The 26,658-nt window shown below is 38.2% G+C and overlaps 1 protein-coding gene across 4 annotated transcripts in view; it reads right to left on the bottom strand.

Moving 5' to 3' along the window:
* Positions 1-26,658, bottom strand: part of LOC127814215 (chaperone protein dnaJ 13) — a 96,936-nt gene that overhangs the window by 32,931 nt on the left and 37,347 nt on the right. For all 4 annotated transcript variants that reach the window (XM_052355574.1, XM_052355573.1, XM_052355571.1 and 1 more), the window contains exons 6-9: positions 18,839-18,927; positions 8,250-8,334; positions 2,255-2,308; positions 1,533-1,613 (exon numbers count right to left, since the gene is read on the bottom strand). In XM_052355574.1, coding sequence (XP_052211534.1) covers positions 1,533-1,613; positions 2,255-2,308; positions 8,250-8,334; positions 18,839-18,927 — 309 coding nt within the window. The remainder of the gene's footprint in view (positions 1-1,532; positions 1,614-2,254; positions 2,309-8,249; positions 8,335-18,838; positions 18,928-26,658) is intronic.

The following is a 26,658-nucleotide window of genomic DNA, read 5'->3' as shown; positions in this document are numbered from 1 at the left end:
AGAAAACAAACTTCAACGACCAAAATTAGACTCTCAACTAGGCGCAAGAACTAAAGTTGCTTACTAAAAAAAAACCGAACTGGTTTGCTGAAATTTATTGAATAATAAAACCAATTACAACCCCTATCTTCTAGGTATATTTATAGAGTTTGGCTAATCCATCTAAAACTTGGAAATAAAATCCAAGTAGAATCCTAATAGAAATAAAACCCTAACAAATATGAAATAGAATTAACATCCTAAAACATATGAAGTATTAAAATACCATTTCACTATTGTTCCAGTGCTACTGTTCCGGACTACCCGGTTTGGGTTGGGTTGGGTTGGGTTGGGTTGGCCTTGGGCCGAGTCTTGATTGGTGACCACATCATTATGATATCCTTTGGGTAGAAAAGTGTATTCGAAAATCTATAACATACCAAGCCTTTATCTTACTAAGTGGGTCGGCTACATGAATTTTTTCTTGTTGATCATTTCTATCTATGCACTATAAATTTTGAAGGCCCCTATAGCTTATATCACACCTAAGTGTCTCCCGCCAAGTTTTTCTTGGTTTTCCCTCACCTCTCTTGCCAAATACTTATTCCATTCCATCAAATCTTCTCACAAGAGCCTCCATTGGTCTTTCCATATTATCAAACCATCTTAATCATGTCTCATGCATCTTATCTCAATAGGAGCCATTCTAGCCTCATTACAAATAACCTTATTTTTAATTTTATCTTTTTTTGTACTGCATAGCCATCTTAACATTCTCATCTGCATTATGCTCATATTTTACATATGTTGGTGCTTTATTGCCAAAATTTCCATACAACAAAGCTGGACTATAGAGACAAGAAATGTAAGAAGGCTAATTTGGCACAAAACAAAGTAGATGATATACATAGGTGGTGCGCGCTTAGTTGCCTAGAAGCCACCAGGAAATTGAAAAAGTTCTATGCATAAGCTACTAATTGACTGCTATATAGTCCCCCCCCCCCCCCCCCCCCTTCCTGACAAGTAAATCGACTCTCCATGTGCCTGCACCAAATTATCTTTATGCAAAAGAATCTCAAGTTTTTTATGCTTTATTTTAGTTAATTGCATCTCTGCTCTGAATCATGCACATACAAGAAGAGATCTTTAAATCTGAAGCAGTTTCTGATCCGTGCACTATGCTTTTACTAATCACTGGAGAAATATGCTGCTTAATTACAACTCGGTTACAATTGAGCATTTCATGGCTCACCTAACGAAACATTAGTAGAAAATCTTCTTTTTGGGGATAAATACAAGAATATCCTTTGTACATACAAGTTACTTCAAATAACTAAAAAGAGCATAAGACATTAGAATTACCAAATTCTGGCATATATTGTTCGTAAAAGAAGAATGTAAAGACAAAAAAAGGAGGGGATCCTAATCAAGGTCGATAGAAGCTGAGATGTATCTGTTTGTAGTTTTCTTTTAAAAAAATTCACTTAGCAAAAACAAACTCCTCAAAAAAACTAGACAGAATGAAAAGAAATAGAAGGGCATTTATGTAGAACCTTGAGTAAAAAATAAATTGATGTTGGAATGATGAAAGCTCCAGTTGCAGTCACAGGATTCAAATGCCTGGAAAGTAGAATCTGCATGCAGTAGCCCATGAATATATCAAAAATCCAAGGTAGAAACATAAAGTGGGATCTGTGCTATCACAATCACATATGTATATACTATTTGTGATCAAAACATAAGTATGATGAATCTAACATAAACTGGAAACTAGCTAATTACGTAATTAATGATTGCTAAGCCTGCAATGAGATTGCCACTCAACCAAGTTGCAGAATTACTTTAGAGCCACATACTCCATTGCCACTCAACCAAGTTGCAGAATTGCTTTAGTGCTTCATACTCCCATTGTTTCCCTTTCTTGCAATAATTTCATTTTGTTGCTTTTTCCACAAAGATAACAGTCATTTAGTGGGTTCATAGGTCAACATCGCAATCATTCAGTGGGTTGTTAGCATTAAAATTTCATTTCAAGAAGAGCACATCAGAAACAGCATCCAACCTCAGGCAGAAGCAACATCATGAGAAACTGGAAAAAGATAAAAGTTCACTCAATGAAATGAGACCCAAATGTAATTAGTAATGGCCTTCCTGTACAAAAACACTCAATTTCTCTACAAAGAGAAGGTCAGAATGAACATGGAAAATTGTGGCTTGATTAGATATAAGAACATTTTATAGGGTAAAAAAATTGGAAGAATGAGAGTAGACTTACAGGAATTATTAACTTTTGGCCAGCACGATGTAGTTCAAATCTCCAAAATATACCCTAGCAATTGGAAGGAACATGATATAAACCAACTGAAGTCTGAACCCAAAATATATACATATATGTCACCACCTAAAATCAACATACAATATTGGAGATATCCAGATGAACGCCAGATGATTTTATGCAATTGAACACATTTCTTGGGAAGAAAATAAGAAAAACACCATATTGAATAAAAAATAGAACATGTTAATGTTGAAAGAAATATCAAGGATTTGAACAAAACAATTTTCCAAATGGAGATGGATTCACAGAATAGATGGCTGCAACCAACGAGACAACAAGATTTCTAGAAGTATTTACAATTAAAAACTGTATAAAAATCCACAAGAAAGTATCATGTGTGCACCATTCGTATTGAATTGTATAAATGTCATGAACCTAGGGTTCATAACAAGGTTGGAATTGGCAATCAGAAGGATCCGATTGAGTAGAACTGAGAACAAAAAGTTTAGAGGGATATTTGGACAGAAATGGGGGAAGGATGTAGAGAGAAATGAGAGAGGGAAGTAAAGAGAAAATGAGAGGGAGATTGTAGAGAAATTGTAGAGAGAGAATCAGATTTCATTCATTTAAATGAACCATATCCTTCTCCTCTTACAATTGGCCTTTTTATAGGTATAGCTAGATGCTTAACCAATTTCTAACAATATCCTAACAGCACCCATGTGCTTCTAACAACTTGTAAAATATCCTTAACTAACTATTATATCCTATTACAATAATGCTCATTTATTACTCCTAAGGTCATGACAATTCTCCCCGCTTTAAAAGGTTTCTTGTCCCCAAGAAACTTATTAAAACCGAGCTATTGTTTCTTCATCCAATGCCCACTTTCTCTATCTGTTTAATTCTTCTTTCTTTCTTTCTCCTTCTAGGCTTCTTCTTCTTCATTCTTAGGTTTACAAGATCAATTCCAAGCATAAATTGGCCCAAAATTTCAGTAGGGAAAACTTCATCGTGTTCAAGCCCAATACAAGCACCCCTGGTAATAGCTATCCAATCGAGCTTGGTCTCCAGCCTATGGACATGATCAGCCACTTTCAGATTGACATAGCTAGTAGGTGAACCTTGGAGTCCAATGGAAGGACTATCCATGTTCGCGACTTCTGTTAGTACTTCATTACCGTTCAATACAAGTAAGAAGGGCAGATCTACAGCCATTGTTGCTGTTACTATATCCCCATTCAACCCACAACCATGTTTTGCTGCAGAATTATCAACAGCAGCCTCAAAATGCACAATGGAGGTTTGTATTATTTCCTTGAATACTCATACCAAGGCTATTTGTGAGCATTAACATTAGGAGATGCTGCAACTTCAATTCCAGCCAACGATTGCTCAATGATTGACACCTAGCCTCTCAGCACTAGTAAGAGTGCTTGAGAGGCTTTCAATTGATTGAGTTCCATCCTCCAATTCCTTTTCCTCACTCTCTTCTTCCTTAAAGTTGGATTGATCTTGTTGCAGAATCCCAAAAGCATCACCATCGAGAACTTCTTTTCCAAAGGAATCAATGTGTTCCTTTAATTCTCCTTTTGCCTTTGCTGCCCTATCAATCTGTTCATTACAGATTCCCTTTGGATAATGCCATTCACCTTTAATATCATTTCTGATGTTGCACTTCTCCGGCTGTTCCATTTTTAGGAATTCTTCTTTGTTGAAACTTCCGTGATAATCATTAAAGTATTCCACCAAAAAGTTGTAATGATACTTCTTAATAAGTATCATCGCAAACTCTTGCAACTTCTCATGGAACATACGGCCAAATTTCTCGCACTCTTCACGAATCCCATTGCTTGTTCCTTTGTCCCTGTTGCTGCCAAATGAAAATGCAGCCTTCTTTGGCTACCATTGAGGCTCAATTCTAGCTGAAGATGAAGCATTCTTCTGCTGCAATTTAGGGCTCATCTACTCCATGTATGCACTGCTCCCAATGGCCTCACGATCAGGTCGTCCCCATAAAATGCAGCACCCTTTTGCTGCAACTGAGACTCCAATGTCCTCGTGCTTGCACTACTGCCCCTAGCAAACTTCTCACGAGCAGGACAACTCGAAGGCCAATAAATAAGAGCTTTATACATCCTAAATCCCTCACTTCTCTTCAATATGTACCTCTCAACAGTCACCCTAAAGCTGATCCAAGAAGTGGCAAATTTCAAGCGTTGTTTCGCTTTAAATTCCAGCCTATTTTAGGAACAGAAGAAGTTGTCAGTTACAGCGACTTGATGGCCTCCTGGAGTCTCCTAAAGTATCTGACTCTCAGCCGAAAATCACAATAGGAATCACAGCAATTGAGGATCGCCAGATTTGTTGGATAATCAACTGCCTCAAGGCCAATTAGCCAAGAATTCCTCCGTTGGAATCAAGAAGGTTTAATTTGCCAACAAGTTTCGATCAACCGGACTGCTCTAGGCGTCTCCGAAAGCACCGTCGAACACCACCGTCTCTAACTCTCTGCTGCCGCTGGCTAGAATCGGCTGCTCGCAATTGCTGCAGATTCAACAATCGCTTGGCCTCAAATCCGCTTCAGCTTATGGCCAATGATGCATCAAGCTTACTCCCCTCGGTTATGCTCTGAGTTGGCTCTCCAAAATGGTTAGAATCTCCTTCCGATTAAGGAGGAAAGCACGTTGTGACACCCTGGTCGCTTCACCAGCATGGGTCAAAAGGCAACCCAAACCGTAGCACACACAGAACCTTCAGATCAAAGCGGCAACACCCGCAAAACTCCGATCAGAATTCCAATTAAAGCCGCCACACCTCAGCTGCACCTCTTCATTAGACCTCAGCTATCCGCCTTCCTCTTCAAGACTCGAACAGGAGTGTCCAGAATTCCCAGGCAACAACCGCCCCTCACATCAGCATCAGAAATCACCAGATCTTGTTTTCCCCTTCAATACCAATTAAAAGTTACCGGAATTATTGGTCGAGGGTCACTCACCTGTTGCGCCTTCCAAGTTCGAATTGAGGGGGCTCACTTGCTTGGAGATTAACACCTTCCAACACCTAACAACCCTCCAGGTCTCTAGAGTAGCTGGAACACCGCCCAGCCAAGTCGCCTTCAAGTTTTCCCAATCTGGACCTAATCACTGAGTCGGATTTCCCTACCTTCAACTCGAGTTGAAACCATAGCCATGTAGCTACCACCCAATCACCGACCAACACCATCGTCTCTGCTGTCGCTCACTAGAATCGGGGCTCTGCTCGCGATGGCTGCGGATTCAACAATCTTCTCCGTCTAAATTGTTGTTCGACCAACCTCCTGGCCTAACTTCGTGCCTCGCTCTAATCAGAATTGAGAGAACTGCGTCTTCTTCTTTCAGCCTCAGTGTCGCCTCTCTAGAACGAGTCAGAACCTTCTTCCGATCAGGGTGAGTCGCTCTCTAACGCCATCGATTTGTTTCACTAGTATGGGTCGGAGCTTCCAATCAAGGTGGCAGTGCTTGATTGCCACTGGTTTGCTTCACCAGTTGGGATCGAAACTTCCGATCAAAGTCGTAGCTCCCTCGGTCGTGAGAAACCCACTGAAATCGCTACCTTCAAACGAATCAGAACCACAACCAAGAATCGTTGGCTCTGATACCATTTGTCACGAACCTAGGATTCATCACAAGGTTGGAATTGGCAATCAGAAGGATCCGATTGAGTAGAACTGCGAACATAAAGTTTAGAGAGATATTTGGACAAAAATGGGGAAGGATGTAGAGAGAAATGAGGGAGAGAAGTAAAGAGAAAATGAGAGGGAGATTGTAGAGAAATTGTAGAGAGAGAATCAGATTTCATTCATTTAAATGAAGCATATCCTTCTCCTTTTACGATTGGCCTTTTTATAGGCATAGCTATATACTTAACTAATTTCTAACAATATCCTAACAGCACCCATGTGCTTCTAACAACTTGTAAAATATCCCTAACTAACTATTATACCCTATTACAATAATCCCCTTTATTACTCCTAAGGTCATGACAATAAATTAAGGCAATAAATGAATCATAAAATTAGTGAAAATTCCAAGAACTAAAATTAATTGCTATTCTATTGACACAATCTTCCACGATGCATGCTTAACAGCCCTTATAAGAAGCTTCAAGTGAAGGGCTTCAAGTTATGTTTTGGTAACATTGCAAACAAACCAAATCAACATATAACCCATATTCCAAGTTTACTTATCTACATGTAATGCTAAAATGACCAATTCCATAAAGTACAACACAATTTCCTTTTGTACCTGGCCCCAAGTCATCCAATAATACCTTCAAGAAACTCACAATTTGCAGAACAGGAATGCAAAATCAGCATCTTAGAAACCTGTGTAACAAATTTCTGACTGCTGGCTTCTAAATTGTCATGGGTATTTTTTTGGTTTCAAATGGTATGAAAATTTTCAAATTAATTAATAAAATTATGGATGCAAATAAAGGATTAAGAAAAAAAGAATAGAAGATAGATAAAGATAAACAAAAAAGGAAATAAAAAACTATCTATAATTTTTCATAAAATTAGGAAAATTATAGATCTACCAAAAAAATTACAGAGGCCTAGTTCAGACATTCAAATGAGAAAAAACTTTTGAAATAATTGATAAATTGTAGGTGCAAATAAAAAATGAGAATTGAAATTTTGAATACAAGGAACAAATAGTAACTACTGTGAAGAGTAAGCGAATGAATATAATAAAACTTGTACAATTAGTTGTAAATATAAATGACGATATTTGTTATAATCATAAAAATAAATAATTTAATTTGGATAGGTTAAACTAATTCAAATAATTTGGAATACTCAAATTTCAAATTCACTTATCCAAACAATTTAACTTTAATTGTCAAAAATTCAAATGAAATAATTTCAAACATGAGTATTTCAAATTAAAACTTTAATGCGATCTATTTAGATAGGTTAATTTAAAATATTCAAATTTTAAATTCATTTATCCAAATACTAAATAATTTCAAACTTGGGTAACTGAAATTAAAATTTGTATAGAAGATATTTGGATAGGTTAATTTCAAACTATATCATTTCAAACGTTTTTTCATAATTTGTCTAGAAATAATTTTGAATTATTTGGATACGTTAAATTCATTCAAATATTTTGAAATACTTAAACTTAAAATTCACTTATTCAAATAAACCCGTTCACAGTTCACACCATAATCCCTTCTATTCGTAGTTTTATATTATATATATAGATAATTAATATGTTCACACTACTTAATTAATGTATTTATACCCTTTAATTCACTTATTCAAATAAATGCATTCACAATATAATCCCTTCAAATGATTCCTAATTTCATATTATATATAGATAATTAATATATTCACACCATTTGATCAATGTATTCACACTTCTAGTGGTTCCTACTTTTATAATATATATGGATGTGAAGTCCAATTCGAGAATTGGCTGTCATGTTATAGTGGAACCATTCTGTATGAGAGCAAGTTGAACCCGTAAACTAGCAAAACTCACTCCGGCTTATTGGATTATTCATCAGAATGTGAACCACATTGCCTCATTTTCCAAAAGACGCAGAGAATGGTAATACATATTTAGGATGCTCCAACTTAAGTGAGAAGAATCCCATGATCTATGTAACTGTTAAGCGCAAATATCAAATCATGTAACCTTTAAATGTTACAGCAAACCAAGACAGCTTAGTCAAATAACATCTTACCAGCTTGACCAGCAAACAGACCATTAAAATGGGCAGTTGCCAGTAGATAGCCTGTCAAGTTTCAATTCAATACTTTGGCATTATTGTTTAGTACTTAAGGCAGCACATCTTATTGGCACAATTCGACGCTTTGTACAGAAACATCTATACTACACATTTGCATATGCTGCTCACACACTATGTAGACTATGATGTTATTTTATTTTTAACTAGAAAGCAGGAAGGGCATATAAAGGAAAGCAAGACAATTCACCTGAATTCCCACTGAATACAACATACGGACAGTACTGAATTGAGATATTTTCCTTCCACCCCCAATTTCAATCTCAAGATTAGTGCTGCAAAATGATGCAAAAAAACAAAAAAGAAATGTTTGACTTGCATAAAGAAATAACTGCATAATAACATAAACACAGTAAAAGTTGGTCAAAAAAATTAGTATACTACACTCAATTTATACGAAAATTCAGGTAGCTCAAAATTGGAACACAAGATATGAGAAACTATGGGCCTTTCTACTGTCAGATGAACACAATGGAACCTACAGAGAACTGCAACAAAAGCATCTCTACAAAGTTGCACCTACGTAACAACTTACTTTTCTTATCAAATTACATGGTAAATGATGTGCAATATTTAGTCAATGAACATATTGCATCAGAACATTGAAGACCTTTTAAGGCTATTCACTCTAACTTAAGATTTTGCAGTTGGTATTACTATTCTATGTCTATGATGACCTTTATAATTGATACTATTCTTCTCTGCGCAGCCCCAAGCTTAGCCATTAAGTACAGAATTCCTAATTAAAAAGAAAAAACTTACATATTGTGTTTGTGCAACTAAGAGGACACATTAACTCTAGTTGGAGGTACATAAATAGTTCCTTGCCTAAATTGAACACAGGCAACCAGTGACAAAATGCACTATGATACAGATTTGTGAACAAGAAATCAATGCTTGACTCATCAGGTACAGAAGACAAATACTTCTGTCATTTATTGCCATTTGATGAAAAGAAAATTTGTTCAGCAAATTGGGTGGAATAAGAAACCTCTAATTGCTAGCAATGCAGATCACAATGGTAAATGTTACTATAGTCAGACCTAGTTGTTTTTAGTCAACCTAGCTGTGACTTGCAACATACTCATCGTCAGCCTTTAACCAATGAATAAGAATTGCAGCCAGCTAATTTACATTCTCAGAGTTTCACTGTCAAACTTCTAACAGGTAAATCAAAGTCATTTATTCGCACCAGCATCAAACTCAAGGATATAAATAATAAAATAGAACAAGAACCATCTCAGTGAAGTCAAACTGTTGAAAGAAGAAGAAATCATCCAATCTTATCATTATTCAACGTAAAAATACAGCATATACACACCTATCAATCAGAATAGGCAGTTCCCTAACGAGAGAAGGTTTCCTAAACTAACTTAGGAAATATGTACATCAAAGGAAAGATACTGCAACTGTAACATACAAGAAAATACAAGGAAATCAAATCAGAACCAATAAGCAGCAAGCAATCCGCTAGGAATCAGCAATGCATAACAGGAAAGAAACCACAATAGGAAGGAATCCACTCGTTGATTTCTAACACTCCCCCTCAAGATGGTGAGTGCATATCATGCATTCCCATCTTGGTCAAGATCTTGTGAAAAATATGACCAGGTAAGCCTTTAGTTAAAACATTTGCCAACTGCCCACTGCTAGGAACAAAGGGAGTGCAAATCAGTGTACTCTCAAGTTTCTCCTTGATGAAATGCCTATCAACCTCTACATGTTTGGTCCTATCATATTGAACCAGGTTGTGGGCGATACTTATGGTAGACTTCTTGTCACAATAAAGTCTCATAGGGGCTGACCAATAAATTTTCAAGTCCGTTAGAATAATTTTCAGCCAAAGAAGTTCACAAATACCTAGGGCCATAGATCTAAACTTAGCTTCAGCACTTGATATTGCCACCACACTCTGTTTTATGCTCCTCCAAATAATAAGATTTCCACCCAAGAAGGTGTAGTAGCCTGAGGTGGATCTTCTATCCATAAGTGACCTAGCATAATCAGCATTTGTGAATACTTCTCAAGACAAGTTTCCAGCCCTTTTAAACAGAATACCCTTACCTGGAGACCCCTTAAGATAGTGGAGAATTCTAGGCACGGCCTTGAAATGGCTTTCTCTAGGATCATGCATGAATTGGCTAGCCACACTCACGACATAGGCTATGTCTGGCTGAGTATGAGACAAATAAATAAGTCTCCCTACTAGTCGTTGATATGAACCCTTATCCACTACCCCTACTTCTGAATCAGTCCCAATTCTGTGGTTTGGGTCAATAGGTGTCTCAACTGCCCTACTACCAAACATGACCATTTCAGTTAAGAGATCCAACACATATTTATGTTGGGAAATAAATATTTCTGCCTTAGACCGAGCCACTTCAATGCCCAAAAAGTATTTGAACTTCCCTAACTCCTTGATCTCAAATTTTCTTGCCAAACAGCCCCTTAATTGTTCTATTCCTTCTTTGTCATCACTAGTGACTATAATGTCACCAACATACACAAAAAGAGATGTCACCTTCCCTAAACCGAATAGTGAACAAACAAGGTATGGTCACCTTGACTTTACTTGTAGCCTAATCCAAGCATAACCTTGGCAAACCTCCCAAACTAGGCTCTAGGGGATTGTTTCAGCCCATAAAGAGCCCTTTTTAGCCTGTCTGCACACAACATTCTCAGCTTGTGTATGCAACCCAAATCTAGGGGGGACTTCCATATAAATCTCCTCTTCTAAATCCCCATGTAAAAAGGCATTTTTTGAGATAGAGGCCAATCAAACATAGGTGCTAATGACAATAATATCCTGACAGTGTTCATCTTAGCTACCGGGGCAAAGGTCTCAAGATAGTCCACTCCATACGTTTGGGTATAACCCTTAGCAACCAGCATAGCTTTATATCTTTCTAGGAACCCATCTGACCTATATTTCACTGTAAACACCTACTTACACCCAACAGCCTGCTTCCCTTTGGGTAGCTAAACCAATTCCCAGGTTTTGTTCTTCTCAAGTGTTGCTGTCTCAACCTTCGTGGCATCCTTCCAACTATCGTGACTTAATGCTTTAGACACAGTCCTTGGGATAGGAATAGAATTAATGTTGGTTAGGAAGGCTTTGTGTGTAGGGGACAGATTGGAGTAGGTAAAGAACAGATGCAGGCGGTGTTTGGTATAGGCTCGAGCTCCCTTTCTGAGGGTAATTGGGATGTCAAGGTCATCAGGGTCAGGCTCAAGTTGCTGATGAGTTTGGGAAACAAGGTCTGACGTAGCTGGATTTGGACAGCTCATAGGCTGGATAGGGGCTGAAATAGGGTCAAAATCTGGACTTGGTTCAGATAAATCAGCATGCTCAGCTTGATTATCCAAGACTTTCCTTCTTGAATATACGTTTAGTGGACTAGAAGTAACCTGAATATTTTCCCGAGGTATCATATTTAGAAAATCCTGTGGGATATCCTTTGGATGAGGTAAAGAGTGATGATAGGAAGAAGAAGGAAGAGTAGGAAGAAACAATTCCCTATCACTGCCTCCCAAGAATTCAATCTCTCCCTGAGGATAAACATTATTGAAATATGAACTCTCCTCCACAAAACTCACATTATCATAAAACAGTCCCAATCGACTAAAACAGAATTTAACATAAACACTAATTAACACCGTTTGTTTAACACACAACAGAATATCACAATAATTACAAGTCCACTCAACCTACACTCTACCCTACATTGTCTCCCCCTTCAACTGGCTGGTCATCGACACACAACCCCAAGCCATCTGTGTGGTTAGTGGGGATGGAGGAGGTGAGTTCCAAAACTCAGTAAAGGTAATATGCAAAGCAGTAAATTAGTAAACATGATAAACATAGATAATGTAAAATGAATCATGCATTCATGCCAGTCCACCACACCCTCCAGGATCTTAGTGACCCCTAGTGGTTACTTCTAAGACCCCATCTTGAGACTCACACGGTCAAAAATCCACAACCCCATGTCTAGGCACTCCCTCAACATTTTATGCAAGTCATGACAAAAGTAATTTACATACAAAGCATATTAACCCTTACCAAATTTACGTTTATGGTATTTCTGGCGACGCCTCTTTAATTCGCTTAAATGACCGATGTCGCATCTCAGTTTCCCTCTAATTAAAATTATAAAATGACACGATTAAGCGCGCGAATAATTCTAACAATTTCTATTAAATTAATTTGAGTTTATTTTACTTACTTTTTTCCTGTCTATACAATCCAATAGAGTATCTGTAAGTTGCTCTTCACTACAGTAAAATTTCAACAAATGAAGCCTTAAATAGGGGAAGAAACGACCAAAGCGTGAAGAAAAAGCTTGGGGGCCAAGGTTTCACCAAGAGTTGCCATGTGGCAACGAAAGACAAAGGCAGGTGACTGGTAGACGACTGGTAGATGCGTGGCGCACCATGGGCAACAGCACACCAAGGCCATGAAACACAAGTCATGAATAAACTGCATAATTAAATATGCATTTAACAGTCCTTGGGGTCCACACAAGAGACACTGGCACCCAAGTCCCTAACAAACCTGTCGCAGCCATGAACTAGCAAGCAAGAAACCATGAGCTGCTACTCCCAAAATCCTATGCACAAACCTCATAACAAACCAAGTCTTCCCTCAGGCCCTTCCCAAGCTAGTCTAGAATCAAAAAAATATTAGGCATAGAAATCGAGAATCTTAAGCTGAGATTAAAATCAGTGTTTGAGATGAAAGAATTAGAAGAAGCCAAGAAAATATTAGGCATAGAAATCAGAAGGAGTAGACAGCAATGGCAGCTGTCTTTATCTCAGAAATCTTATCTAAGCAAACTGGCTAGGAAATTTAATACATGTGATTCAAAGGATGTCTCAGTTCCTTTTGCACAACATTTTAAGTTATCCCATGAACAGTCCCCTAAAGATGAAATAGACATTAAGGAGATGAGTAAGATCTCTTACTCTAATGCAGTTGGAAGCCTAATGTACATCATGGTATGTACAAGAGCGGACTTGGCTCATGCTATGAGTGTTTCTAGCAGGTTTATGGCCAATCTGGGTAAAGGCCCATTGGAATGTTGTCAAATGGACCTTTAGGTATGTTAAAGGATCTCTAGGTATGGCTTTGGCTTATGGTGGAGTTAAGATGGAAGGAAATCCCTGCATTCTTGGGTTCTCAGATGCAGATTTTGCTACTAATTTAGATAAAAGAAGATCCTAAACAGGCTATGTTTTCCAACTTTGGGGTTCTACCATTAGCTAGAAAACTAACATCCAACCAGTGGTGGCCTTATCCACCACCGAAGCTGAGTATATTGCATTAACATAAGCAATTAAAGAGGGTCTTTGGCTTAAAGGTATTATTAGTGAACTCTTAGGCATAGATGTCAAGGTCAAATTGATGTGTGATAGCCAAAGTGCTATTCATCTAGCTAAAAATCCATCTCACCATGAAAGAACCAAACATATAGATGTTAGGTATCATTTCATTAGAGAAATTTTTGATAAGAAAATAATAATCCTATCAAAAATTGTAGGAGATGAGAATGCAGCAGATATGTTTACCAAAGTTGTTCCTAAATCTAAACTACTACATTGTTTAAATATTCTTAAGGTCTGTTATGTTTGAGTGGTCAGGTATGTCAAGCATCCCCGGAGGTGAGCAAGACCAGTTATCGGGTGGAGAAAACTCAAGGCAAATGGTGGAGTATTGTTGATATGTTTGCCTCAAGTCATCCTAGAAGATCAGTGAAGACAGCAGTGGCTTTATTGGCTAGAGTGTAAATAGATCGTTAGAAATAATACCTAAATGTTATTAGTATATATTTAGGGGTTAAATTGTAATTGTTTTATCCCAGTCAATTATATTGGGATGTCCGCCCTCTATTATAAATAGAGGGCAAGGGGTAGCCGAGAGAGACACGCATAAGAGAGTTCTCATTTCTATTGTAACGAGTATTGTTTGTTCCAAGAGAAAAAAGGTAGTGATTGTGAGATAGCTTTGTAATCTTTAGGGAACGAAGGCTTGATGTACTCAGGAATAGGAGGGAGGGAATTGGTTGTATACTGATTGCACAAACGAAATAAGAAAGCTGCTCAAGGGGGTGTTTTGACTGCTGGATGTAGGGTTGCAATTCTTGCAATCCAAACCAAGATAAAATCAGTGTCTTGTGGTTTAATCTTTTTGATTTATATCTTGAATCGTGATTTCTTTATTTTCTGTTTCGTTCGATATATGATTACTAATTAATCCGAGAGAGTGGAAGAGTTTTGTGAGAGATTAAATCATCTAAACTCACCTAAACTGGTAAGTCTAATTCAACAATATGTAATTTGGAATGTGGGAAAATGAATTGTTATGGTTTATTGGGGATTTATTGGCCTTAAGGAAATTTAATGGGGAATATCTAATTTATGGTAGTTCATTTATGGTTTGTTGGGAAATTGTGGTTAATTGGAAAATAATGAATTTTTGGGTTATGATGAATTATTTATTTATTTATTGAATATTTATGGTTTAGGAGAAATTTATGAAAAATATTAAGTTAATTGAAATTATGCAAGAGGGTGTATTTGTGAATAATTGGAAGATTTGGGGGTAGAAATGAAATTTTGGAAAGTGGCAGCCGAGTGTAAGTGCAATTTTGGGAACCGACGCTCGAAATACCTTAAATATAAATGGGCGCATATATATGGTTGAGGAGGCAGCCAGCGTGGGTGACACGCGCACGAGGGGTCCAAGCCATGGGCGAGGGATCGAGTTAGGGCGCTAGAAGGAAAAAAATCAGCATTTTTCAGTAAAGGAGGATGCCGAAACGGCATCATTTTGGGAGGGGGCCACGCACACAACATGCACGCTGTCAAGCGTGGCCTTGCTACACCACACGACTACCAGCCACCTGCATTTGTCTTTCGCTGCCACGTGGCAACTCCTGGGTGAAGCCTCGGCCCCCAAGCTTTTCCTTCATGCTTTGGCCATTTCTTCACCTATTTAAGGCTTCCTCTGTTGAAATTTTACCACAATGAAGAGCAACTTACAAATACTTTGTCTGATTGTACACGCGGGATAAAACGTAAGTAAAATAAACTCAAATTAATTTAATAGAAATTGTTAGAATTATTTTAATGTCGGTATTTGTTAGAATTATTCGCATGCTTAATCGTGTCATTTTATAATTTTAATTAGAGAGAAACTGAGACGCGATATCAGTTATTTAGGCGAATTAGAGAGGCGCCACCAGAAATATCGTAAACGTAAATTCGGTAAGGGTTAATATGCTTTGCGTGTAAATTATTTTGGCATGACTTATACATGATGTTGAGGGAGTGTCTAGACATGACGTTATTGATTTAGTACTAACGAAGCTCGCATTAGGGCCTAGGGAAAATCTATGGATTTAGGACTAGTGAAGCTTGCATTAGGGCCTGAGGAAAATCATCGAGGGCCACCAAGAGCCCAAGAGGGATGAGGTGGACGAAGCCTGCATGCATAATTCACTTTACATTATCTATGTTTGTCATGTTTATTAATTTACTGTTTTGTATATTACCTTTATTGAATCTCGAAACTCACCCCTCCATCCCCACTAACCACACAGATAGCTCGGGGTCCAGTAAAGGGAAGGCGGTGTGTGTCGACGACCAGCCAGTTGAAGGGGGAGAATGCATGGTAGAGTATGGGTTGAGTGGACTTGTAATTATTGTGATATTCTATTGTGTGTTAAATAGACGATGTTAGCTAGTGTTTATGTTAAATTCTGTATTAGTCGGTTGGGACTATTTTATGATAATGGTAGTCTTACGCGTTGGCCGATAAATACATTTAAATTGTAGCTCATTGATTCTACCTATAAGACGTTGTTCGATGCGAGACTCGAGTGTCCCTCCGTTGCTTATGAATTTTAGACCTCGAGCTCTTGATGGCCAGAGGCGACGAAGCCTGGACCCCACCCAAGGCGCCCACATTATCTTATTCCCTTGTTTGTGAGGGCATAGTCGACCTTCGGTAAAGGCCTTTGGTGTAACCTTTGGTTACTATGACCCCCGGGAGTGGGGCTAGGGCATTACAACGAATATCCCCTATTCCAACTACAGTAGTTAGAGAACCATCTGCCAATACAATTTTCTTTGTGCTTGGGCATGGTTTGTAGGATAAAAATTCGAGTGAGGAATGTGTCATATGGTTTGTGACTCCAGAGTCAAGGATCCATGTATTTTTAAGGGCTGAATTTGAAGCATGTAAGTTAAAAATAGTGGAAGTTATACCTGTGAAGGCTAAGTTTGAAGTACTTACCCCCGGCCTCTTTTCAAGAGTCCCAAGTAGGTTCCTCAACTTCTCTATCTCCTCCCGGTTGAGTTCCATCAGTTCAGCCTGCTTTGGAGCTTTCTCTTCCACAACCTACTGGTTATTGATAGCATAAGGAAACCCGTTGCCCATTAACCACACAGGTGTGCCCCTTTCGTTGTCCACCTTTGGCTGGCTTCCCATGAAGCTTCCAGCATTTGTCAATGGTGTACCTCGGTTTCTTGCAGAATGTACACCACAAGTTATCCTTGTTTGTGGCTTTACCTAGATCCACAGTTTTCCTATCTTCTCTAGCCCATCTCTCCTGCCCAAGACCCTTCCTTCGCACGCACTATGGATATTGCTTCATTCAAGGAAGGAAAATCCGTTTTGCCAAGAATCTAAACTCTAACTGCATCATACTCCACATTTAGTCCAGCTAAAAAGTCATAAGTTTCCCCCACGGGCATGGCTCAGCGGTAAAGCATGTGAAGTTTCATAAGGAGTATCAAGGATCAAATCTTTGTAGTGGCATTTGCCCTATGTGGAGGTATGAACTGAATGTCATGCTCTATGTGTGTATAGGCTGTGACCGCATTTGGGTTTACCCGATGGTTGAACTCGGGAAGAAAAGCCACCCGTCCCCAAGACTAGTCGGGCGAAGCTCGGAACCTGGGTTATCAAAAAAAAAAAAAAAAAATCATAAGTTCTTTCTTTCTCCACAAACCTTATTTGAACGGCAGCATCCTCAAAGCACTTCATTTGGATACATTGATAGTAATCTAATTCCTGCCACAAGGTCTGCAGCAAGGTTGGCATACTCGGTTATGGATCGAGTGCCTTGTTTAGTGGCTACTACCTTGGTTCTAATCTCATATATTTGGGCCGCATCATTTACCTTCAAATAGGTGATCTTCACTACTTCCCAGATTTCCTTAGCCATTGTAAGGAACATCACGGTATCACTGATTTCTAGAATCATCGAGTTTTAGAGTCTGGGCATGACTACAGAATCCTCCTCATCCCAAGAGGCGAATGCTGGATCACTCTCTTTCAGTCCCATTCCAAGCAAGTGGCTCAACTTTCCCTTGCCTTTCAGGAACATCCTAATGAGTTGGGACCACTTGAGATAATTCTTCCCATTCAATCTGAAGCTTGGTTGAATATTTTGCAACTCACTGTCGGTGACCACACTGCTACTGGAACTGCCCAAGAATGGGACTTCATTGGTGCTACTGAACTCTACAGTTTCAGTCATAACTTAGGTTTGTGAAAGAAGATTGGATCAAAGAAAATTTCGACTATGAACAACTGAGGGAAACCCTAGTTCGTTGATGGCACCTAAGGCTCTAATACCATGTTGAAAGAAGAAGAAATTGTCCAATCTTATCATTATTCAACAAAAAAATACAGCATATATACACACCTATCAATCAGAGTAGGCAGCTCCCTAGTGAGAGAAGGTTTCCTAAACTAACTTAGGAAATATGTACATCAAAGGAAAGATACTACAACCGTAACATAAAAGGAAATACAAGGAAATCAAATCAGAACCAATAAACAGCAAGTAATCCGCTAGGAATCAGCAATGCATAACAAGAAAGAAACCACAATAGGAAGGAATCCACTTGTTGATTTCTAACACAAACTAATAATGGAGAAAAGGACAAGTGTCAAGTAGACCAAACATAGGAAAGGTTGACTATACAAGAATAGGAAAGTATCCTACAAAAACTAAAGATAAGATTAGCTTCTAAACTAAGGATTATTTGACTAATAAATCTCTTGAGATTATAGCCAATCTTCCTTATCTTTTACCCGGGAATCAACAGTCAATCCCTCCCTTGGACTTCATAATTTTATAGATTCTAGAACCCAAAACTCTATGTTATTTGTGACTAAAGGCTTGAAAGACATAAGTGAATATATTGCTAGGCCCTGCAATAGAATGATTAGAATAATGTTATTTATGACTAAAGGCTTGAAAGACATATGTGAATATATTGCTAGGCCCTGCAATAGAATGATTAGAATAGGCTTAACAATGCCCATATAAGCATTTTTTTAATTACGTTCACTCACTAAGTGGGGTATGCTCTCTCCTACATGAGCAGACCTTTCCGGAACTGATAACGAAAGGGCATCATTATCCCAGAATTGATGAGATTTTGTCACCTATTATGACGACTTTCTCAAGAATCCGCTAATTCTTATGAATGTCAACTTAGCTTTAAAAAATGGTCTTCATATTTCCCAATCTAGAACAAATAATTATGATAACCTCCAAATACCAGAAAAATCCAAGATAAAAATCCAAACAGTTAAAAACTTTTAAAGCCAAAATTTCTATTGTATCTTCAAAAATGCAGGATCAAACAATCAGCCTTGGAATGGGGAGCTATAACTTTCCATTAAAATGGCTGGGTGTGTGCCAATATCACACCAAAACATATCCGTAAAATTAATATCGAATAAATACAAAAAGAACATACCTTCCAAATCTACCTGCAATGCGCCCATGAGACTTTGTGGAGAAGCGATGAGTATAATGAGCTGATGCTCCAAAAGAACTTGTGCCAATCTACAGTCAATTGAACGATGAAGAAAGCATTTAGAGTATCTCAACATACCAGCAACCTATATACAACAGGCAGATAGCAGACAGGAAAAAGCTGCACATGCTTTATGCAGATAATAACCGCAGGAGACATAATAATAAGTTAGCAAGGCGATATGTGTGATCAGGTAAGCTCTCCTTAATTTGGCAGATAAGTTAACCAACTACAATCCATTTAATGTTAGATTTTAGAACAAGATTAAAAGAAAATCAAAAAAAAGAAAGACTAACAAAAGTATTGACAACATTCTGCAACTCATTCATGTCTATCTGATCATGAATCCTAGCCCCGGATGTGAGAGCATTCGTCAACAAATTTATGGAAATGGTTGGATGTAATGATTAGCAGAGAAAACAACATCATTTCCTTCAAAGAGACAAATGGAGTAGCGAGAAGGCTAAAACGTCAACTGAGGTTGGATATACACTTTGCTACACGGAAGGATTGTGCAAAGAATGAAGTAGGGATTTTAACGGAAAAGACTTTGAAGGATGAGGTAGCAGATGTGAAAATGTTAGAAGGTAGTTATCACAGTTCCAAGTTGTTCCAAAAGGGTGGAAAAATTGAATATTGTTAATACAAACCACAAGTGGGGTTGCGAGAAGTGATGTAAGGAACAACAGCAGTAAATGGGAATAGAGATGTGCGTGGATGTTTTGGTTTTGGAGAAAGAAACAAGAAGGAAAAGAACTATCTTGAATTTTGCCAAGGTATATGGTCTCGTCATAAGCTAATATCCCCTGTTCAAGAAATGGGTGAAACACCTGGTCAAGTATAAAAATGGGCTCATTAACTACCAACCTAAATAGATTGTTTTCTTATGAGACAAAAGGAATGCATATGTTGTAAGGACTGTAGTGTAATACCAGGCTTTATGGTTATGTTAGTAGATATCAAAAAATGATGGGGGAAGAATAATAACAAACGAAGCCCAAAAATTACCTGGAGCAATTTAAAAGGTATAAACCAAGTTATTTTCTGTAGAAAATAAGGTTAAAACAATATGGATTGAGATGGCTATTGTTATTTGAAACATACAAAAACAGGTTTTGGAGAGTCGAGAAAACACCAAACCAAAACAAGTTTTGGTAATGAAATGAAGAGACAATAGAAAAAAAATCAAAACCAAAAAAACTTACTAAAACACTTCAAATATATTCTGTTCTGCAATGAAGGAAACCTAAAGACGTATATTTTAGCCAAAAAAAAAAAAGCAAAAAGGCAATTAGTAAAGCAAGGTTAAAAAAATTATAAAAGTTTGTACAGACATAAAAGGAACAAAGCATATGTAAGCTAGCTAAAGAAAAAACAAGGAAATTGAGCCAAGTAAAATGCATAAAATATAAAGGTTAAAATGTATTTGTAAATGAGGGGCGATCAACGAGCGAAGGAAAGAAGATTTATTAAAATTACTCAAAGTGTAGAGAAACAAATATTATGAGAGCACATCTTGATAACTTCGAAAAAGATAGCAGATATGTTTGACAAACATTTTTTTCCGAACAAGAAAAAAGATGGGCAAATTCCATCTAGACCTCTTGTGGGTTGGGTCAATTTTACAAACACCTCCGGTATAACTGAGCATTTGAGGTCCCTATGGTTTTTTCTTTTTTTCATTTTTTGTTCATTTCAATCACCCCTTTTGTGTAGAAAATCATTACAATTTTGTATTTAGGAGTACAATTATTTATTTTCTAAGTGGCAGTTTTTTTTTAGTGCAACTGCCACCATATGAGCAGTTACCATTTTTGTGTATAAATTTGTTCGATCTGAATAATAAAGGAGAGAAGTTATTTCTGTCCAAAATTAACATGGTATTAGAGCAATGAGATGGAGAGTTCAGAGGGGGAGAAAGAGACAGAGAGCAGCAAAGATGGTGAAGTTCTCTGCGATCGTCGGCCACAACATATCTCCTTCATCTCCGGTCATCTCCTTTAACTTTGTCCGCCATAGCCATAGCCCCAACCACAACTGTCACCATCACCGTCGCCCTTAATCGCAATCACAACCGTTGCCATTGAAGGGATAACCTAACCACGGTCATGAAACTGCATTAGAGAAAGCGAAGGGTCATAGAACGAAGATCGACGAGGAAGACAAAAGGGTTTGCAGCACAAAACTCAAACAACCATCACAATCATCAAAAAAGATGAAAAGACACAACATAGAGCTGCACTCTGGCACCGAAGATGGTAGATGTTGGCCGCAGGCGAACTCATGGAGAAGGCAGATGGTCGCACTAGAGAAGGCTGATTCCTAGCTAGAAGGTCATCATCATGTGGTCTCGCGACCACTGTTGTCACACCCTTAGGGTTGAACTAGGGTGTGAAAAGGGATTTGGAAATTAAGAGAAGTTTGGGGAAGAAATCAAATGAGAGGGAGAGAAATTAACCGAGAGAGAGAGATTAGAAGAGAATAGTAGAAAGAAGAAGAGGAGATCACGGACAATAATTAGAGGGAGTTTAGAACATTCTTCAATTCCATGCTATCCTCCAACGAGGCTGTGGCTTCTATATATAGAAGCCACAGTTGCAACAAGACAAGGCACCCTAACCGCCTAAGCTACAAGACAAAAAGGAATATATCCTAACAACCTCACTACAAGACAACTAACCTTAACAGAATTGGAAATTAAAAACAGAAAACCAAAATTATAGAAAACCAACAATACCCTTGGAATGTGACAACTGCCTCACCAAATATCCTAAGAAGGTAATTCGCACAAATTCAGCCAAGAAAATCTCAGAGTTTTTAAAAATTTTGCCTACCACAGATGAGTTAAACAACGAGTGTGGCAAGTTGTCTTTATTTTCCTGGATATTACTACTTTAGCCTTTATGGTCGCTTCATCTTATTTTAGCTGTAAGTGTCAACAATGAGTAATTGATCTTGTCCTCGTTCTTGGGCAAAAACATATCACTTGATTGTTTTTCTTTCTAAACATGTATTGTTTATCTTCTAGAAGATAGGTGGTTGTGATCTCATTCTAAATTAGTTGTATCCTAAATTGTACAGGTTTCCAATTCTAAATTTGGAAACCTTCCTATTCTGATTTGGAAACTTCCTAGTTTGGTAGGCAGCCAGTACATAAATTCAATTATCCCTTCAAGGGAAATAAGATAGAATACTTTTTCCCATCATTCTTGACATGATATCAAAGCCTTAGGACATCAATCACTGCCCTTTTGTGACTTTGATGGTCATGGTCTTCATCAATCTTCTTTCATAGGACAGGATGTCCAATACCCACAATCCCATGCCAAATTCGGCTAATTTTAGTGGTACAACAAAGGTTCCGTTTGCTGGAAACAATGGTGTCTTAGAAGGAGAACTACAGAATCTTCAAGCATCTTATCGGTTGAATGGTAAGAACTACTTGAAGTGGTCCCAATTGATCCACACATTTCTGAAAGGGAAGGGGAAGCTAAGCCACCTACTGGGAACCAGTCCTAAGGAGGGTGATCCCATGTTTGCAACATGGGATCAGGAGGACTCCTTAGTGATGTCCTAGTTGTGGAACTCCATAGTCCCGAAGATCAGTGATACGGTCATGCTGCACAGATCTACGAAATAAGGACTAAAGTTGCAACTACCAAGTAAGGTTCATGGTCCATTACAGAGTATACAAATTTGTTGCAGACTCTGTGACAAGAATTGGATCATTATCAGTGCCTTAAGATGAAGTGCAGTGAGGATGCAACATTATAGAAGAGATCTGTAGAGAAGGAAAGGACATATGACTTCCTCGCAAGCCTCAACATGGAGTTTGATGCAGTGAGGGTTCAAATCCTTGATAAGGAGGATCTACATTCCTTAAATGAAGTAATCTCTAATCTCTATAGTACATGTAGAAGAAGGAAGACGAGGAGAGATGCTGGGCAGCTCTTTAGTAGAGAGCTCTACTCTGGTATCCCTGAAGGCCCCTACTCAAAATAAGGGGTCTAGGAAGAAGAAGAAGATATTGGACAAGGACTCTTTATGGTGTACTTATTGCAAAAAGCCCCAGCACACCATAGAGAAGTGTTGGAAGCTCCATGGAAAGCCATCCAAGGGAGGACAACTAAGAGGCCAAAAAGACAAGTTTGTATGGCCAATAGCCATCAACAAATTGAGCAAAGGAGTCCAAAAAAGGGAGATGCTCTAGAGCTTAACAAAGCTAAAATTGAAAAGTTAAGGAGCCTGTTGGAATCTCTCGACAAGAAGGCAGAGAAAGGTACATGTTCTCTTGCACTCATAGGTATCTCTTCCTCCTCTCTTACTCTACATGCTTTAGAAAATACCCATCCTAATACCTGGATCCTAGACTCTAGAGCTACGGATCACATAACCTATTCCTCACATCTTTTCATCTCCTATAACCCCTGTTCAAGTTCTATGTTGTAAATCACTTGAATTAGATTAGCTTGTACATCTTAAGAGAGTTGTTTTTCCTTTCTACTGTCAAGCATTTGTATATCACTTGTTTTATTCTAGAAGGTTTGTTTCTAAAATGGTTAGTTAGCAAATTTGTTAATCGGTTAGTTAGTTGTAACTGCCGATAGATTGTCTTTTGATAGCATTCTGTTACCGCCTCTATGTTACATAAATAGAGGTCGAGTGTTAGCTTTAGGGGATGCTTTTTATTCTGTCTTGGGAAGAGAGAAAGAGGGGAGTATGCGCTGGTTTCTACTGGAATACTTAGAGGGTATATCTTTGTAGTTTGGTAGGGAAAACTCTCAGCAGTTCTGTGTATAAGGTTGGAGAGATAGATTAGTGCATGTAATCCTTTCGAGTTCATTCAAGATAGTGAAGATAAAAGCGCCTAGGGCAGTCTGGATGTAGGTCTTGCAAAAGACCGAACCAGGATAAAATTCTTGGTGTTCTTGATTGTTTGGTTGTTGATCTGTTTTCTGATTTATCGAAAATCTTGTGTGTGTTTCGAGTGAGTGATTCAGGGAGTGTTTCGGTCGTGAATTAGAGTGTGATTGAGTGATTCGATGCTGGGAATTATTCCAACAACTTGGTATCAGAGCCTTCAATCTCAGTGGCATTCAAGATTCATCAAGAAACCTCAGGAGATAGAATCAGATACTTAAAACCCAATGGCACCAACTGCAGCAAGATACGACATCGACAAATTCGATGGGACCAACGACTTCGGCCAATGGAGGATCAAGATGGAAGCTTTCCTCTGCAGTCAAGGCTTAGAAGGGGAGCTGGAATCAGAGGTAATCGAGACATCAACTGAAAGCACGACACCAGTTCTAACTACCGCGCAGAAGGAGGCTCAGGCGGAGATCAAGAAAAAGGCATACAGTCTTTTGATCCTGAGTCTTGGAGACATAGTTTTAAGGGAGGTATCGAAGTTAAAGTTGGCGGCAGAAATCTGGAAAAGGCTGGAAGATCTCTACCTCAAGAAGACTCTATCCAGTCAGTTATTCCTAAAAGCCAGGTTCTTTAATCTTAAAATGCATGACAAGCAAAAATTGGAGGAGCATTTAGATGACTTTAACAAACTATGTTTAGATTTAGAAAACATAGATGTGAAATATGATGACGAAGACAAGGCCCTAGTTCTTCTATATTCATTACCAAAGTCCTATGAAAACTTTGTGGATATTCTCCAACACGGTAGAGATAAACTTTCTTTAGAAGATGTTATAGGGGCTCTAAACTCTAAAGAATTAAGAATCAGGATGGACAGTAAACCTAACTCTAGTGAGGCCTTAACAGTAAGATCAATAAGCACTAAAAAGGATGATAAAAATAAGGGAAAGTCAAGGTCTAAATCTAGGAATGGGAAAGGACCAATCAAGTGTTACTACTATCAGCAAGAAGGCCATAATAAGAGGTTGTGTCCTAAGAGGAAAAAGGATTTAGTAGAAAAGGAGAGTTTAGGAGGAGGGGCAAACTTTTGTGATAATGGCTATGATAGTTCTAAAGCTTTAGTTGTGAGTGAAAGCGCTGTAAGCCAAGAATGCGTTTTAGATTCTGGCTGCTCTTTTCACATGACTCCTAATCGTCACTGGTTGCAAAACTTTAAGAACTTTAATGGAGGTAAGGTCTTACTAGGTAATGACCATGAATGTGAGGTAAAAGGGATAGGAGACATTAGGCTAAAGCTGCAAGATGGCTCTCTTAAAACCCTCACAGCCATTAGATATATTCCAGAATTAAAGAGAAACTTGGTTTCTCTTGGGGAGCTAGATAGAAATGGCTTAAAGTTTAAAGGTGAAGAAGGAGTAGTTAAAATAACTAAAGGGTCCTTGGTATGTATGAAGGCAGAGCTAAGAAATGGAATTTATTTTTTTGCAGGCTACCACAGTATGTGGGGAAACCGCAACCATATGTCCTATAGCCAAATCTAAGGAAACTCTATGGCATTTACGGATGGCTCATATCAGTGAGCAGGGCCTTAAAGAGCTTTCAAAGCAAGGTATATTGGATTTAGGACAAACCATAGGTATAGGCAAGTGTGAGTCTTGTATATATGGTAAGGCAGCAAAAGTAAAATTCAGTAAAAATGCTATACATTTATCAAAAGAACCCCCAGACTATATCCACTCAGATTTATGGGGTCCAGCTCAAACTGAATCCTATGGTGGCTCAAGATTTTTCCTATCAATAATAAATGATTTCTCTAGGATGCTATGGGTATCTGTCCTAAAGTCAAAAGATAACACATTTGAATCATTTAGGGCATGGAAGGCTATGGTGGAAAACCAAAAAGGCAAGAAAATCAAAGTTATAAGAACCGATAACGGGTTAGAATTTTGTAATAAGGATTTCAATCAGATGTGCAAGGAAGGAGGGATTATTAGACACCTAACTGCACCCGGTAATCCTAGGCAAAATGGTGTTGCAGAAAAGATGAATAGAACCCTTTTAGAAAGGGTTAGATGCATGCTAAACTATGCAAAATTGTCTAAAGAATTTTGGGTAGAAGCTGTATCAACAGCAGCCCATGTTATAAATAGATCCCCATCTACAGCTATAAATTTCTTAACCCCATATGAAAGGTGGACAGGCCATAAGCCAAACCTTGATCACCTTAGAATGTTCGGATGCCTTGCCTATGCCCATGTAAAGCAAGGAAAACTTCAGCCTAGGGCCAAGAAATGCTTGTTTATAGGATATCCATTTGGAGTCAAAGGTTATAAACTATGGAATTTGGAATCTGAAGGTCAAAGAATTATAATAACTAGGGATGTAACATTTGATGAGAATTCTGCTAGGAATGAAAATGAAGATAAAATTCATCTAGATAAGAGTCAAAATAGAGTTTTAGTTCCAGTAGAACTCTCAGAAAACTCTCTAGGTTTGCCTCAAGATTTCTCAGAAGCTGAGTTTGATTCTTCAAATCCTAGCCTGAATCCAGATCCTGAAGATAACCATAACCATGAATCATCTCAATTTGAAGGAGATGAAGATGACAGTGAGGTAGACTCTAGTATAGAAGATCAACCTAATAGGGATAGATATAGTGTGGCTAGGGACCGGCAACCTAGAGCCTGTAGGCCACCTCAAAGATATGGCTACTCAGATTTAGTAGCCTATGCCCTAATTAGTGCATCTGAAATAGGAAGTGAAGAACCTTTGTCATATGAGCAAGCAGTGTCTTCCAAGGATGCTGATAAGTGGATAGAAGTTATGCAGTCTTAGATAAATTCCCTTAAGAAAAACCAGACTTGGGATGTAACGCCCTGCTTTTCAGG

The sequence above is a fragment of the Diospyros lotus genome, chromosome 12, assembly GCF_014633365.1.
Source record: "Diospyros lotus cultivar Yz01 chromosome 12, ASM1463336v1, whole genome shotgun sequence".
Lineage (NCBI taxonomy): Eukaryota > Viridiplantae > Streptophyta > Magnoliopsida > Ericales > Ebenaceae > Diospyros > Diospyros lotus.
Note: the sequence above shows the minus strand (reverse complement) of the source record. Positions and strands in the feature narration are given on the sequence as shown.